Source organism: Myxocyprinus asiaticus, chromosome 6 (genome assembly GCF_019703515.2).
Source record: "Myxocyprinus asiaticus isolate MX2 ecotype Aquarium Trade chromosome 6, UBuf_Myxa_2, whole genome shotgun sequence".
Lineage (NCBI taxonomy): Eukaryota > Metazoa > Chordata > Actinopteri > Cypriniformes > Catostomidae > Myxocyprinus > Myxocyprinus asiaticus.
Window position 1 is genome coordinate 46,892,913 of NC_059349.1, and position 18,355 is coordinate 46,911,267.

An 18,355-nucleotide genomic window follows, 5' to 3' on the forward strand; every position below is an offset into this window, starting at 1 on the left:
TCTTTGTGCTTTGTTGTCAAAGCACCTCCATGTGTCTGTTTGGTTCTTTTTGACAGGTGCAATGTGCTGACCATGTTCTGTTAGCCGACTGGCTAATTCGTTTTTCATCATAGCTGCTCATTAAGATTGGCACCTGTTCCTCGTTCCCCACTGATCTCCTTCCTTTATTTATTCTCCTTTCGTATGCTGCCTTGTGCCAGATTGTTTTTTGTGCTGTTGCCATTCAGTCCAGCAATTATTTCTAGTTGGTTTTTGGTCTGTCTGTTTAGTCTGCCGGTTTCATCTCCTGCCTGCCATCGGACTTCAACTCTCTGCCTTGCCTGGAAGCGTTTCTGACTGTTTATATCCCGGTTCTGACCTCTGCCTGTCTCACGGTTCTCTCTTCGCCTCAGCCCATTTGGATATATCTCTGCCGTGCCCTTTGGATTGTTGCTGATCGCCCTCTCTCTCTCTCTCTCTCTCTATCTCTCTCTCTCTCTCTCTCTCTCTCTGCCGGGGCGATAAATCCTCAGTTTGGGATTACAGCCTGTTTTTGTTTATCTAATAAAGAACTTTCTTCATCACAGCTCTTGAGTCCTCAAGGTATTTCCTGACACATGTGGACATTGGGACTAAGTTGTGAAATTAAGTAATACCAAGCTATAGAAAGTCTTTTTATTTTTTTATTTTTATAATCATATTGTTTGTTTCCAGGAGTGTTGGTTATTCATGTTTTTGAGATGTTACAGATGATTTTCTTTAAAGCTGCTTTGGAAAAATTCGTATTTGGAAAATTTCAATAAAAAATTAATAAAAAAACTAGAAATAGAAAATGATTTGACTTGATTTGCCTTTGTTACAATTTTTATTTATTTTGTTCTACTTTGGCAACAAAATCTCAATGTTCTCTCTTTGCACTGTCAAACAACCAAGTGATAACCAATGCTGAAGCATTAACATAATTAATTCTGATGCAAGTAATGGCCAGCATTGTCCAATCACTGCCAACCATGTTAAAATACATTTATAAATTATGAATCTAACTACTGATAACCATTGTCCCATGTCTGCCAACAATGTTGAGTGGTTAAAACATCATCTGCAGCCTGAAACTGAACTTTTGATGGGAAGTTTGGATTGAATGCACTTGACTTTATTTGAAAGCTATAGGCTACTCCCTATTTAGTGAATGACTTAACCTCCAGTGTGCTGTCTGTCTGCAGTGGTCTCAGAGCAGTTCGAAATGTACTTTATTTTTATCCTAACTCCATATAAAGCCTTTGAAAGCATTTGTTTTTTTTTTTTCTCAATATGAAAATTCACAGTAAATATAGGATTTCTAATGAAAACTTTGTGCATTAGTGTACATTGTGTTTAGCAGTGTGGCATCTCATGGCATATCGGATGAAACTATAGACTCTTATCTTTTGACTCAAACAGTTTTCAATGTAAAAACATAATTAGGTTTCTTACCAGATGTAGTTTTGTTGCCATATCTCCTGTAGGCAAACTCTGCTGCGATTGGCGCCATGTTGTTTTGTCACATGACTCCATACGTCAAAGTTTAACCCATTACTGACAGCCCCAGATTCTCCTGAACTGAGATCAGTTGGTTTAAATGAAATGAAATTATGTGTTGCGTAAAGCGAAATCAAAATACAACATCCCTGATGTGTGCGTGAGGTCACACGAGAATATGCATCTTATCAGCACATGCATTTTTTGGGAATCGAACTTATGATCTTAGTGTTGCTAGCTATGCTCTACCAGTTGATTTAAAGGTGCTACATATTCTTATATGTTTTCCTGTTTTCTAATCAGGTGTTCCCTCTGGGCCGCGGAATGTCATATCCATTGTAAACGAGACCTCTGTGACTTTGGAGTGGCACTCTCCACGTGAGACAGGTGGACGTGATGACGTGGTTTACAATATTGTTTGTAAGAAATGCCAGGCAGACCGGCGATCATGCTCTCACTGCGACGATAATGTGGAATTTGTCCCCCACCAACTGAGTCTGACCGAAACCAGAGTCTTCATCAGTAACCTACTGGCCCACACACTCTACACATTTGAGATCCAGGCGGTCAACGGCGTCACTAACAAGAGCCCGTATCCTGCTCAGCATGTCTCCATAGACATCACAACCAACCAAGCTGGTGAGTGATGACTCTTATAAGATACAAAACAAGATTATGCAGGATTAAACACACTTATGCAATCAATAAAGTCTACAACAACTGAATAACTGAAAAAAAAAAAAAAAAAAGCACACACAGTCCAGTTTGGACCAGCATAAACTCCCAAGATGGTCTTGCTGGTCAATGCTGGTCTTGTTACTTGGACAAGCTGGTTAAGTTGGCTGTTTCTGCAGATAGACCAGTTTGACTAGTGTAGTCATGATGGGTGACCAGCCAAAACTAGTATGAAAGGGCCTCTAATCATACCTTGTACTGGTAACCAGTAATAGGTAAATTATGGTAGTAAGTAAAGCTGTTTTAATGGTTGTACCTGGCCATTTAAGCTAGACACCAGCTGAACCAGGTTAGCTTGGTCTAGACATTTTTTGCAGGGAAATCTAACTTAAAATGTTTATAAGATGCTTAATGCTGGTCTGTTAATGGCAAAATCAAGTTCAGCTAGATATTTTTGGTGGAAGAAAAGCTAATGTAGCCGTACATTTGGCCAGCTAAAACCAGTATGAAGGTGCCCAAATACCAAATGTTGGCAACCAAAGTTTAACTAGTCTTTTTTTATTTTTTTATTTTTTTTATAGTGATAGCTGGTCTTTTAAGCTAATGTCTTGTTGAACTGGCTTAGCTGATTTACTGTAGGTGTTTTGGCAGGGAAAATCTAACTGGGAATATGAGATGATCAATGCTGGTTTCTTACTGGCACAAGCTGGTTAAGCTGGTTTGTTTTGCAGGTAGACCAGCTTTACTTTTGTAGCCACAATAGATGACAAGTTAAAATGGAAGTGCCCATAACAGACCTTATACTGGTAAACAGCAAAAAGTTCATAATAACTTTTTTTTTTTTTTTTACACTAGTCATTTAATCTATTCTCAGCTGAACAAGCTTAGAAAGTCTAGGCATTTTTTTAGTAGGGAAAATGTAACTGAAAATGTTTATTTAATGTTTAAATGGTTAATGCTGATCTGTTACTGGCATTAGCTGGTTAAGCTGGTTATTTTGCTGGTTGTCTAGCTTGACTAGTATAGCCATAAGCATTAAACTTCTAATAAATATTTTCAGTTACATTTTCCCTGCTGGAAAACGTCTAGACCAGCAAAGCTGGTTCAGCTGGTGACTAGCTTAAATAAACCATACATTTAAAAAAAAATGTAATACAGATTGCTGGTTACCAATATGAGGCATTTTCTGGATACTTTAATAATGGTTTTACTGGTCTGTTACTGGTGCAAGCTGGTTTGGTTGGTTATTAATTGTTTTGTTTTGCAGGTAGATCAGCTTGACTAGTAAAGTCATAATATCTGACCAGCTGACCAGCTAAAACCAGTATTAAAGTACCCACAATGTACGTTATACTTGTTACCTGCAATAAACATGTTTTATGGTTTTAACTGTTGGACCAGCTTAGATGGTGTAGGCATTTTTTCAGGAAAATCTATCTGAATTTTCTATTTTGCTTGTCTGCTTCTGGTACATGCTGGTTATTTTTGGCAAGAAAAATCTAACTGGAAATATTAGATGGTTAGTTTTGCATGTAGACCAGCTTGATTAGTGTAGATTTTATTTTTTTATTTTTTTTTTATTTATTTTTTTATTATTATTATTTTAATTTAGTTTTTCATGGTTTTACATAGTCATTTAAACTTGTAACCAGCTGAACCATCTGAGGTGGTCCAAGCATCGTTAGGCTTGGAAAATAAAATGTTTACTTTCGACACAACTTTCAGACCATCAGAACTATTTTTATTACTTTCACCACTGTTTCTCAGGTTCATTTGTTATTATAAAGACTCCAAATGGCCGTTTGGCTTCGATAGTCTGATGGAAGGATATGAAGTGTACAATATTCCGTTTCAGCATTTAGGCCTGCTCACTGGACTGTGCAGGAAGTCAAAATTGAAAACATCACCTAGTTTGACCTGCGCTATAAGATACGCACCTTCATCATTTCCTCGAGAGCTCCTCTTTCATTTTCGAGACCTCCCCGTCTTTCTCCATCTTTACCCACATCCTTTACTCCCCCTGTCATCTCCATTTCCTGCGTTCACTGAATAGCTCCACAGAAGCATCACAGCAGTTGGTGTGTTAAAAGTTTGCACCGATCTCACTGGGATGTGTTCGGCTGGTTCAGTGCTTTCATCTTTATCAGTGGGACCAGTATTAAAAACAGCCTTGATCGTGGCACCATTCCTTAATACATTCTGTTCTGCAATGAGGGCACCAGAACTGTAACACTGTAATTTAGGCTGTTTTTTTGTTTTTTTTAATTGCAGCCCCCTCCCAGATCAAAGCTAGCTTGTGGATAATTTAGTGTGCGGGTGAGATTTTCATGCTCAAAACATTGACGTGTTCAGTCCCAGCTACAAAAGACAGACTGCACACGAATCTGCAGCACAGCTTCAGACCCTGTTTTGTTTCCTTTGTTTTTTTACTAAACACAAGTGAAAATTTAAAGGTAATGTGTGTGTTTTTGTGTGTGGTGTCATTCATGTCCATAGCATAAATGGTGTGGGACAAGCCAAGGTTTTATATTCAGGGTTACGGGATTTGAAAACCAAAACTGAGCAATAGTAATAATGATGCTTGCCTTAACAAGCACCACTAATTAAATAAATAAGAAAGATGAAATGTGTGCAAAGGATCTATTTTAGTCAGAATTATTTTTTTTTAAACTTGCATAGACAGGAAGTGTGTCCCTCTGTCTCTCAGGGAAAAGAACAAGTGTTGTATTTGGGTTTGTTTAGATGTGTGAAGACTCTGTAGAGTCAGAAACAGTTGGTTAGAAACCTGCAAAGGGTGCCATAGGAAACAAACCCTGCCAAAAGTTATATCTTAACATAGCTTTTCTGCAGAAAATACTGTGTGCAGTCTGTTGCTCTCTGTAGATTAGAAGCTTCGTTTTGGATTTGAGACTGACTTTTGGACTGAATTGTTGGAGCAACAAAAGCAGTCTGGGATACATCTGAGTGAAAATAAAATGATTTGGAATATTGTTGTTCTTTGTAGTAAATACGTGTTTTCCTCCTGTTATCCTTCATGGGCTATTATAGGCATGTTCCTTCAGTACAGGCGATTAAGTAGTAAGTTACAACAGAGGAGCCCATCAAGGTATCTGCTGTTGAGTTGTTGACCATCCAGAAAATTTTAATCTTAAATCTTATGCTGCCTTCTCTTAAATACAAGTTTCCCACTTGGAAGTTGCACATGAATGACCCCTCAAGTCATAATTACCACTGGGAAACTCTAAGATTATTTTTGATACCCGAGTTTCTGAGATTGGAGGAGTTGTAAACTTTCAACATGGTGGAGGAGAGTTCAGTTTCCGTAGTAAATGACAGGCATTATACATTTTTCTAAATACAGCTAATTGTTAGCGCTTGCCGTTTTGGTCATATTTATGTCAGCAATATTTATATGACCAAAATCTTATAATTGTCATTAAGCTAACTGAGTGATATGTATTATGGTGTCAAAGTTCCTCAAGAAATATATGACTGAACTTGGCGTTGTCCATGTTTCCTGTTCTTTCCGACAATAAAGCACTTGAATGTGAAGTACTCGTAATTACCACCTGGCCACAGTGGAAACTAGGATCATTCTGATAGCACATGTTTTTTTTTTCTTTTTTTTTCTGTAACAGTATATGAAAGCAAGGGGAGGGGCAGAAGTTTTGTCTGTATATCTCTTTCTTATCTATCCATCCATCCATCCTGTAACCAATCAGTTGGTAAGTGTGGCAGAAGTTAGCAAAATGGCTAAAACCTCTAACAGGTCCTTTAGCGTGGACGCTTTTTGTGCGACATATTGCCTTTTTCAAAAGCCAGTTTTTACATATGATGAAGTACTCCTTGTCTTTCTCCATAACTATCGCTTCTTTTCCAAAGGGACACTATCACTATTTCCTCTTAAACTGTGATTAGTTCGTCTTGTTCACCTGTTAGTTTGCTTGTTTTATCCAGGCTAATTGGAGTTAATTGGCATAATTGGTGCTTCAGTGCGAATTGTGTTTATAGCTGAATTGAGTCGGAGAGAGGCAGTTCAAACATGACTGCCGAAAGTGTCTTGTAATCACTCATCTTGTGATGCTAGAAGTCTGAGCTTTCAAACAAGAAGATCATAACACTAAATCAGACACCTGTTGTCTACTCGACAAGCACCCATCCACTTGGAGTTTTTTTTTTTTTTTTATTATTCTCCTGAGTAGCATTGGCAACTGTAATTAGTGGTATTAGTGGTATTAAGATAATTAATGAATAATACATGCTGCCAATCATTATATATATATATATATATATATATATATATATATATATATATATATATATATATATATATATATATACATACACACACTGGCGGCCAAAAGTTTGGAATAATGTACAGATTTTGCTGTTTCGGAAGGAAATTGGTCAACCCGATCTCATGAAAATCCATACATAATTTGCGAGTTGGCTATTTCGTATGGTCATGCATGATGTTGTTCACATAAACTCGTATGACTTCATTACATGCAAATTCCCAGATGTCAAATGCGGAAGCATGAGTTCCACGCATGATGTCCAGCGACGTCATTGGCTCTAGTGAAAGTCGTAGGACTTCAAACGTGTGCAGTCGCACAATATCAAATTTTGAAAAGTCGTATGAATCCTGACAAATTCGCCATGAGAGTGTGTTGCAACTGGTACTTTAATTCACCAAAGTGGCATTCAACTGAACACAAAGTATAGTCAGGACATTACTGATGTAAAAAAAAAAAACAGCACCATCACTATTTGAAAATAGTCACTCTTGATCAAATCTAGACAGGCCCCATTTACAGCAGCCATCACTCAACACCTTATTCTTGAGTAATCATGCTAAATTGCTAATTTTGTACTAGAAAATCACTTGCTATTATATCAAACACAGTAGAAAGCTATTTGGTGTGTTAAATGAAGCTTAACATTGTCTTTGTTTTTGAGTTGCCACAGTATGCAATAGACTGGCATGTCTTAAGGTCAAAAAATGGCAAAAAAAAAAAAAAAAGAAACAGCTTTCTCTAGAAACTCGTCAGTCAATCATTGTTTTGAGGAATGAAGGCTATACAGTGCTTGAAATTGCCAAAAAAATTAAGATTTCATGCAAAGGTGTACACTACAGTCATTAAAGACAAAGGACAACTGGCTCTAACAAGGACAGAAAGAGATGTGGAAGGCCAGATGTACAACTTAACAACAGGGTAAGTACACCAGAGTCTCTAGTTTGAGAAATAGATGCCTCACTTGTCCCCAGCTGACAGCTTCATTGAATTCTACCCGCTCAACACCAGTTTCATGTACAACAGTAAAGAGAAGACTAAGAGGTGCAGGCCTTATGGGAAGAATTGTAAAGAAAAAGCCACTTTTGAAACAGAAAAACAAAAAGAAAAGGTTAGAGCGGGCAAAGAAACACAGACATTGGACAACAGATAATTGGAAAAGAGTGTCATGGATCTTAACCCCACTGAGCTTTTGTGGGATCAGCTAGACTGTAAGGTGCATGAGAAGTGCCCGAAAAGACAGCCACATCTATGACAAGCACTACAGGAAGCGTGAGGTGAAACATCACCTGAGTATCTGGACAAACTGACAGCTAGAATGCCAAGGATCTGCAAAGCTGTAATTGCTGCACGTGGAGGATTTTTTGATGAGAACTCTTTGAAGTAGTTTAAGAAGTTCTGAACATTTTTTTTCAAATTGTAATAGTAATTTTTCACATTATTAATGTCCTGACTATACATTGTGATCAGTTGAATGCCACTTTGGTGAATAAAAGTACCAATTTCCTTCCATATAGAGCAAAATCTGTACATTATTCCAAACTTTTGGCCACCAGTGTATATAGTTAGGACCCATATTGAATTGCATTTATTTATTTGTATTAAATTTATTTATGATTTGTTATATCTGTTCTGTTAAAATCTGAAATTATGTGATTCGTCTTATTTGTCTCATCATTTGGTTGCTGAGGACAGAGAATGCACGAGAGCAGAATGAAGAAGTAAATACCCGTGATTAACAGGCGGTTCTAATGGCCGCCGCCGGGCGTGTATGCGTGACAGTTAAATGGTGCTCTTGACGGATAGATGTTTAAGAGCCACATGCTCCTCCATTGTTATCATTTTGGAGACTGTAATGAGTCTTTTGCCGTTAATGGGCTCTTCCTGAGTGGAGGAGTCTCAGTGGTAAGCAGTAATTGTGCTCTTCTTGCACCTGATGGAAATGCCCACCTGGATAGGAAGAGAGCAAAATTGGAGACTGTGGGAATAGGTGTGGTCTGCGGGAGAGAGAGAGAGCGGTGAGGCTCATTGCATGGGTTTCATTATCTCTAACACCTGTTTCTTGTTACAGTAATGGTGGAGGGAGACCTGAAAAGAGCACGAATGCATCAGAGAGGCAGAGAGAGTGGCAGAGGAGAGTGGTGTCTGAGTGTGTGCCACACAATAAAGCCTGTGTTACCTTGTGTTGTAAAAGAAAAACGGAAAAGACCCTTCTGTTTATGTTGGCTACTGAGAGCCCTTTTATGTTGAAGTTGTGTGTCGTAAAAGTCTAAATAAATACTCGTGTCATTGGTTGCTGCCTCCTGACTCCTCCATGGCCCAAAAGTCCGAACCTGTCACAGAGATGGATGCAAATGTTGAGCTGACTGGCCTGGGAGGTTAAGGGAGACCGGTATTTTAAATAGGTTTAATTAATTAAAACCTAATCAGGATTTCAGTTAATCAAGACCAAGTGAGAGAGGTTTTCAAAAATGCGAGTTTAAACAAGCCTGTGTGCATGCAGTTGAACTTCAGCAGTTTAGTACGACAACTCTGGAGTCTCTGGTTGGATCTAATTTTAACGAAGACAGTGTGTTCCAAATTAGATTAATAAAAACTAAACAATTCTGATGAGAACCATATTTTTGGTGAAAATGCTATAGTTACAATAGTTATTAAAATAAAACTTTTGTATTTTGTTATCAGCCACCACTATCATAAAAAGACAGAAATGACAAAGATACTGAAAAATGTAAACAAAATACAGTATATATTAATTTTGTTATGGTTTTACACTATTTAAACTATGGTTACCGTGGTATTTTTTATAAGGGGCTGAACTATAGGTGAATACAATTAAAAGTATCAAATTTATTTTTATTACAATGATAATTTGCCATATGAAAATACACCAGAAAGCATGATATTTTTGTATTGTAACTTCTTATAAAATGTAAATTCTGTCATCTTTTTTAAATATTAAAAAATTAACATATTGCAGTACAAAAAAAGTGATATATACTCAGACAATGTCAGTAGTTGGCAAAAATAAAAAAAATAAAAAATCTAAAATTATGATTTGATATATGAGACATACTTAAGAAAATGGAAATCCTGAAAATGTGGCTATTGAACTTAAATAATTAAACCCAACCAAAATTATCGGCTTTACCTTTCCTTAAAAATAATAATAAAAATAAATAAATATTAAAAGGGATAGTTTATCCCAAAATAAATGCTGATTGTTTACTAACCCTCATGCTGTGCCATTTTTATTTTTTTTATTATTATTATTGTTATTATTCTTTTCCCCAACAGTGAGTGATTTAGATAAAAAATGAAAAAACGTCTGCCGGGTCGTGATGCTAGCGTGGTAATTTTCAGTGTAACAGGTCAGGTGCTGAACTGGGCTCTTTATGCACCCGGAGGTGCTTGTGATTCTCAACGGGTTCAGTGGTCTGGAGAAGAAAACACCCAGCGAGTGTTTGGCATTTACAAGTTGCGGTTGTTGCTCTCGATCTGGGCACATACAACAGGACGGGTGGGGTGGGAGTAGTGGCTGACCTTTCAGATGCTTGGAGTGTGTAGTTGCTGCATATTATATACTCTGTAGGTTGTTATTTGTAAACTTTTTGAAAGCTTGTATGCAACACAACGGCTAACGGCTTCTGGATATGATGTCACGCTCAAGGGCTTCTGTTTATAACCAAAAATACATCACAAATAGCAAATAATAATAAATTCTGAATATTAGAATGTGTCATCTGCTCCACTTTTCTGCAACACTGTAAGCCATGCAACTTTGATGTATTCAACCAATAGGTCAATTTGTGACATTTAGACGCTCTATGGGTCAGACGTCTTTTAGCTGTACAAAATCGCAAGTTAGAGTTCACCAAACTTGAACTTTGCTACCTAGCAAAAGACTAAACTTTTTTGCATGTGCTGCTGTTTCCCTCTCTTGCGTTCACTTGCATTTGAATGGAAGTAAATGGAGCATGAAGTGTAGTGTGACTGCATCTTAAGACATCAACTGCATGGGTGCCATCATATCTGATAATCTATACATTCTTAATATTACATTTCATGCATATTTGGAGTCAGTGTCAATTAGAAATATTTGGTAAGGACTTAAAACAGGCTAATCAATGCACATGAAAGTACACTATGTACAGCATCTGATGTATGTAGAGATTATGGGCTAGGAACGTTTAAAAATGTATATTAAGCTGTAAAGATAGTTATTGATACGGTTGTGCTCAAAAGTTTGAAACAACCACACCGTCTTTTTCCAGAGCAGCCTGTATTTCTCCTGAGGTTACCTGTGGGTTTTTCTTTGTATCCCGAACAATTCTTCTGGCAGTTGTGGCTGAAATCTTTCTTGGTCTACCTGACCTTGGCTTGGTATCAAGAGATCCCCAAATTTTCCACTTCTTAATAAGTGATTGAACAGTACTGACTGGCATTTTCAAGGCTTTGGATATATTTTTATATCCTTTTCCATCTTTATATAGTTCCATTACCTTGTTACGCAGGTCTTGTGACAGTTCTTTTCTGCTCCCCATGGCTCAGTATCTAAGCTGCTCAGTGCATCCACGTGAGAGCTAACACACTCATTGACTATTTATACACAGATACTAATTGCAATTTAAAAAGCCACAGGTGTGGGAAATTAAACTTGAATTGCCATTTAAACATGTGTGTGTCACCTTGTGTGTCTGTAACAAGGCCAAACATTCAAGGGTACGTAAGCTTTTGATCAGGGCCAGTTTTTTGCATGATCAGTCATATTTTCAAAATCAATGCCAAAATTTCACAATTTCTGCCAGAGTATGCAAACTTTTGAGCACAACTGTATATATATTTTTTCTTTTATCTATAAACAATGACTGTTCAGATCTAGTTTGATAAAAAGGGCAAGGATTTCTCTCTGAATTGTCCTGGACTGTATGATATTTAATTTTGTGTGCGACTGACTGCTGAATGATCTAATGCACATGCTAATGTTACCATTTGTGCACAAGACTTCAGTGTGCATACGCTAGACTGAATGCTTAAGTGCTATAACACTTCAGTGGATTAACCTTTAAAAACTTCACACTGTTCCTCTAAAAAAGCACTGCTCAATGTCTTGATGGATGGTGAGATATCTTTAACATCAGGCATGAACTCGTAATGAAAATGGACATTGTCCAAAAAATAAAAAAACACTGACTGTTGAAATAAAACTCACTCCAGTGAAATCATGTCTGATTCAATGAGAGACTCGTCATGCTGCTGGGGTTACATGTATAAAACTGTAAGATCCGACTTGTATGAAACCATTAAGAACAAATGATGTTTAAGGTTAATTTGCTCTCAGATAATTTGTCATTGTTTTACTCATCAGTTTTAATTCATGCTTTATGTGCCCATATGGGCAGCATGTGGTAAACGTACTGTTAATTATCAGGGTATGTAATTTGTCTCTTTATTAAAGTCCAAAGCTAAAGATCCAAGTGTCCAAAAATAGGGTATGAACATCTGTCACTGGAGTTCAAACACATGGAAAGTGGAAGAGATATAAAACCAGTGGCTTTCAGCCTGTGGATCTGAAAGGTTATTAAATGGCCGTATATTTTTGTATATGTTATATTTATTTATGTTATTTATGTTTATTATATATATATATATATATATATATATATATATATATATATATATATATATATATATATATGTACATTTCAATTTAAAATTGCCTATATACTGTACACTCACTGAGCACTTTATTAGGAACACCTGTATACCTACTTATTCATGCGATTGTCAAATCAGCCAATCTTGTGGCAGCAGTGCAGTGCATAAAATCATGCAGATATGGTCAGGAGATTCAGTTAATGTTCACATTAACTATCAGAATGGGGAAAAAAATAAGATCTCGTTGATTTAGACCGTGGCATGATTGTTGGTGCCAGGTGGGCTGGTTTGAGTATTTATGTAACTGCTGATCTCCTGGGATTTTCACGCACAACAGTCCCTAGAGTTTACTCAGAACTGTGCCAAAAACAAAAAAGATCCAGTGAGCGGCAGTTCTGCGGGTAGAAACACCTTGTTGATGAGAGAGGTCAACAGAGAATGGCCAGACTTGTTCGAGCTGATAGAAAGGCTACAGTTACTCAGATAACCACTCTGTACAATTGTAGTTAGCAGAATAACATCTCCAAATGTACAACATGTTGAACCTTGAGGCGGATGGGCTACAAAAGCAGAAGAAATATATATACACCAATGAGCCAAAACATTATGACCACCTGCCTAATATGCTGTTGATCCTCCGCATGCCGCCAAAACAGTGCAGACTCGCCCAGGCATGGACTCTACAAGACCCATGAAGGTTTTCTGTGGGATCTAGCAACAAGACATTAGCAGCAGATCCTTCAAGTCCCATAAGTTGCGAGGTGGAGCTGCAATGGATCTGACTTGTTGGTCCAACACATCCCACAGATGCTCTATCGGATTGAGATCTGGGGAATTTGGAGCCCAGGGCAACACCTTGAACTCCTCATCATGATCCTCAAACCATTCCCGTACAATGAGTGCAGTGTGACAGAACATATACCATTGCCATGAAGGCAAGGCAATATATTTATAAAGTACAATTAAAAACAACAAGTAGTTGACCAATGTGCTGTACATTATTAAAACAAGTACATAACAACAAACATAAAAAAAACACTACTAAAATTAACATAATACACAAGGGTACTAATATATCTCCAATCTAAAAGCCTGGGAGAAAAGATGGGTTTTTAACTGAGATTTAAAAGATACCAGTGTAGGAGCTGCTCTAATGTGCAGAGGTAAACTATTCCAGAGCTTCGGGGCCACCACTGCAAAGGCGCGGTCACCCTTCATCTTAAGTCTGGACCTTGGAACAGTCAAGATTTTCTGATCTGAGGAACTGAGGGATCTAGATGGCGTGAGCAAGTGCAAAAAGTCTGAAAAATAAAAAGGTGCAAGAACATTTAAGGATTTAAAAGCAAACAATAAAATCTTAAAATCTATCCTGTAACAGACCACCAGCCAGTGCAGAGAGGCCAATATTGGGGTAATGTGATCTTGTTTGTGAGTATCGGTCAAGAGTCTAGCAGCAGCATTCTGGACAATTTGCAGTCATGACAAGGAGGACTGACTAACACCTACGTACAGTGAGTTACAATAGTCCAGACATGATGAAACAAATGCATGCATCACCTTCTCAAAATCATGAAACGAAAGAAAAGACTTAACCTTAGCCAGTGTTCTTAAGTGAAAAAAAAAAAAACTTGATTTGACAAAAGAATTAATCTGTTTTTCAAATTTAAGTGAACTATCAAAAAGTACCCCTAAGTTCTTCACCATCAGTTTACAATATGTAGCTAGAGGACCTAGATTGAAATGAGATGACCCCAGAACATCAGGGGCCCCAAACACAACAATCTCAACAATGTTTTACAATCATTTAAATGTAAAAAATTCAAAGACAGCCACGATTTAAAATTCTTTAAGCAAGCTATAAGATATTCTAATGAATTACTTTTATTTTTCACAGGCAGATAAATTTGAGTATCATCTGTGTAACAATGAAAAGATATTCCATGTTTGTTAAAATCTGACCCAATTGGAAGCATATACAGGTGCATCTCAATAAATTAGAATGTCGTGGAAAAGTTCAATTATTTCAGTAATTCAACTCAAATTGTGAAACTCGTGTATTAAATAAATTCAATGCACACAGACTGAAGTAGTTTAAGTCTTTGGTTCTTTTAATTGTGATGATTTTGGCTCACATTTAACAAAAACCCACCAATTCACTATCTCAACAAATTAGAATATGGTGACATGCCAATCAGCTAATCAACTCAAAACACCTGCAAAGGTTTCCTGAGCCTTCAAAATGGTCTCTCAGTTTGGTTCACGAGGCTACACAATCATGGGAAGACTGCTGATCTGACAGTTGTCCAGAAGACAATCATTGACACCCTTCACAAGGAGGGTAAGCCACAAACATTCGTTGCCAAAGAAGCTGGCTGTTCACAGAGTGCTGTATCCAAGCATGTTAACAGAAAGTTGAGTGGAAGGAAAAAGTGTGGAAGAAAAAGATGCACAACCAACCGAGAGAATACGTAACCGCAGCCTTATGATTGTCAAGCAAAATCGATCCAAGAATTTGGGTGAACTTCACAAGGAATGGACTGAGGCTGGGGTCAAGGCATCAAGAGCCACCACACACAGACATGTCAAGGAATTTGGCTACAGTTGTCGTATTCCTCTTGTTAAGCCACTCCTGAACCACAGACAACGTCAGAGGCGTCTTACCTGGGCTAAGGAGAAGAAGAACTGGACTGTTGCCCAGTGGTCCAAAGTCCTCTTTTCAGATGAGAGCAAGTTTTGTATTTCATTTGGAAACCAAGGTCCTAGAGTCTGGAGGAAGGGTGGAGAAGCTCATAGCCCAAGTTGCTTGAAGTCCAGTGTTAAGTTTCCACAGTCTGTGATGATTTGGGGTGCAATGTCATCTGCTGGTGTTGGTCCATTGTGTTTTTTGAAAACCAAAGTCACTGCACCCATTTACCAAGAAATTTTGGAGCACTTCATGCTTCCTTCTGCTGACCAGCTTTATAAAGATGCTGATTTCATTTTCCAGCAGGATTTGGCACCTGCCCACACTGCCAAAAGCACCAAAAGTTGGTTAAATGACCAAAAAAAAGTTGGTGTGCTTGACTGGCCAGCAAACTCACCAGACCTGAACCCCATAGAGAATCTATGGGGTATTGTCAAGAGGAAAATGAGACCAAAAAATGCAGATGAGCTGAAGGCCACTGTCAAAGAAACCTGGGCTTCCATACCACCTCAGCAGTGCCACAAACTGATCACCTCCATGCCACGCCGAATTGAGGCAGTAATTAAAGCAAAAGGAGCCCCTACCAAGTATTGAGTACATATACAGTAAATGAACATACTTTCCAAAAGGCCAACAATTCACTAAATTTTTTTTTTTTATTGGTCCTATGATGTATTCTAATTTGTTGAGATAGTGAATTGGTGGGTTTTTGTTAAATGTGAGCCAAAATCATCACAATTAAAAGAACCAAAGACTTAAACTACTTCAGTCTCTGTGCACTGAATTTATTTAATACACGAGTTTCACAATTTGAGTTGAATTACTGAAATAAATGAACTTCTGCCACGACATTCTAATTTATTGAGATGCACCTGTATAATGAAAACAAAATTGGTCCCAAAATAGAGCCTTGCGGGATCCCACAAGTAAGAGGGGCTATAGAAGATGAATATTAGCTCAAAGCAACTGCATATATTCTATTACTTAAATAGGACTTGATCCAATTAAAGACATTTCCTTGGATCCCTACAGACTGTTCAAGTCGGGCTATAAGAATATCATGGTCTATGGTGTCAAATGCCGCATTAAGATCTAATAGCACCAACGTTGCAGAATCCACCGAGTCCACAGTTAACAAAACATCATTAAGAACCTTTAAAAGTGCAGATTCTGTGCTATGATGTGCTCTGAACCCAGACTGAAATGCTTCCAAAATAAAATTCTTCTCCAAAAAAGTCTGCAGCTTAAGGAGAACAACTTTTGAGAGAAATGGCAATTTAGAAATAGGTCTATAATTGGAGTAAACTCTAGGATTCAGATTTGTGTTTTTAATAATGGGCTGAACTACAGCATGTTTAAGAAAGGCTGGTACAGACCCTGAACCTGAAGGAAACTATTGATTAAAGACACAGTACTAGGCCCAACAGTATCAAAGACCTGTTTGAGAAATTTTGACGGTAAAATGTCATGCGTAAAATCAGGTGGTTTTAATTGATCAACAATTTTTGCCAAACTTGGAAAAGATACAGGTTCAAGGTGACCAAACATAGCAGGGCATACAAGAGGGGTAGATGGGTCATAAGCAACAGGTAGAATTTGAGATCTAATAGTAGCAACCTTTGTAACAAAAAATCTGAGAACATTTTCGCATGTAGCTACTGATACATCAGGGCCGACCACATTAGAAGGATTAATAACAGAATTTATGGTACTAAATAGTACTCTAGGTCTATGACAGTTTTTCTCAATAATATTTAAAAATACTTTATCTTCATTTCTTTAACTGTCTTCTAATAATTAGGCAAGGAATCCCTTAGAATATCACTAGAAACTTGGACATTATACTTCTTCCATTTGCACTCAGCTTTCCTGCAGGTCTGTCTAAGAGCTCGTGTGGCATCAATAAGCCAGGGCACTGACTTACTTCTTCTACGCTTCACTTTCAGGGGAGCTACAGATTCTAAGATGATAGATCAGGTTGAATCAAATAAAATAAGCAGAGCCTCAGAGCTCACATACGATGGAGGGCACTTGTTTATGCTGTTGAAAACTGATTAACAGTTGAAGAATTCATTATGCGTGACAGATGAACAGGAAGGCGAGGTTTGATGTTCTGACATGGGAAAGAAGCACCAAAAATAACAGGCTTATGATCAGAGAAAACTGTGTCGTAGATACCAACATAACAAACTGAAATATCATAAGATAAAACTAAGTCAAATGTATGTCCATATTCATGTGTAGGGCACAGACTGTACAAGATTAAAAGAGTCAAGCAGATTTAAAAAGTCTTTCACAAGGGGGTCTGATGGACAACAAATATGGATATTAATGTCTCCCATGATTAAAAGTCTATCATAATTCTGTAAAATTCCCCCTAAAAAATCTGAGAAGTCTTGGATGAACTCCTTATTAAATGTAGGCGGCCGATAGACCACCACGCACAGCACAGGCTCCACCAAATCTAATTGAAACAATTGCAATTCAGTTCAAAACTAGGGAAAATATCCATCTTTAAAACCGACAGTGAAAACTGTTTTTAAAAATAGAGGTAAGCCCTCCACCCCGACCTGTAGCTCGGGGTGAGCTAAAAAATTTGCAGTCCAAGGGAACAATATCAACAAAGGGACTTAAATTGCCAGTTGGCAGGGAAGTCTCGCTCACAAATAAGAAATCCAAGTCTCTTGAAGTAAAAAAAGTAATTCAAGATAAATGCCTTATTTGATGGCAATCTCACATTAACCAATGCCAATTTGTTCAAAATTTAGTTGCTTAACACCTGTGATGCACGACACAGCAGGCGAAGGCTACAGAGATTCACACCACCTTTATGGAGATCTAGTTTTGAGGGTGTTCGGCAAAAAACTCTGGAACAATTGGCCGAATCCATAAATGTGCCGGTTCAAGAGTGCACTGGTAACCCAACGATGGTACTCCCACTCGTATTCAGGGAGAAGAGGCCAGGAATTGGTCACAGAAACCGATGTCAAGTAGAACTTGAGCTTGATTGATATCCCGCCTCGTTTTCCCAGTCTTCTTCAATGTTTCCTTCATGGAAGGGTGCAAGGAAGCTGGCGCAAACATGATGGCACACCAGACAAGACTGGAGGAAGATAGGTGTACAGTCCTCTAAGTTCTTGCTTAAGCAACACATCAACAGTGTCTCTGATGTTAATGAGCATAGGGTGGTCATAAAGCAACACAGCTTGGACCAGAAAAGACACAAACAGGACGAGGACGAGAGCAAAAAGACCAGGTAACAGACGCCTAGCCACACACACCGGCGCCATCTTGTTACACTTCAGTGTATAAAGGGATGTACCTGGTCTTCAACAATGTTTAGGTAGGTGGCACGTGTCAAATTGATGTCCACATGAATGGCCTGACCCAGGGTTTCCCAGCAGAACATTGCCCAGAGTATCACACTCCCTCCACCACCTAAATGGTGCACACGTACATGACCATTCACGTGATGTAAAAGAAAACGGGACTCATCGGACTAGGTGACCTTCTTCCACTGTTCCAAGGTCCAGTTACAATGCTCACG

At 38.1% G+C, this 18,355-nt stretch overlaps 1 protein-coding gene across 1 annotated transcript in view; it reads left to right on the forward strand.

The window, feature by feature from the left end:
- Window positions 1-18,355, forward strand: part of LOC127443107 (ephrin type-B receptor 1-B) — a 412,296-nt gene that overhangs the window by 292,625 nt on the left and 101,316 nt on the right. Inside the window, exon 5 of the mRNA XM_051701623.1 lies at window positions 1,801-2,136. Within this exon, the coding sequence (XP_051557583.1) occupies window positions 1,801-2,136 (336 nt within the window). The remainder of the gene's footprint in view (window positions 1-1,800; window positions 2,137-18,355) is intronic.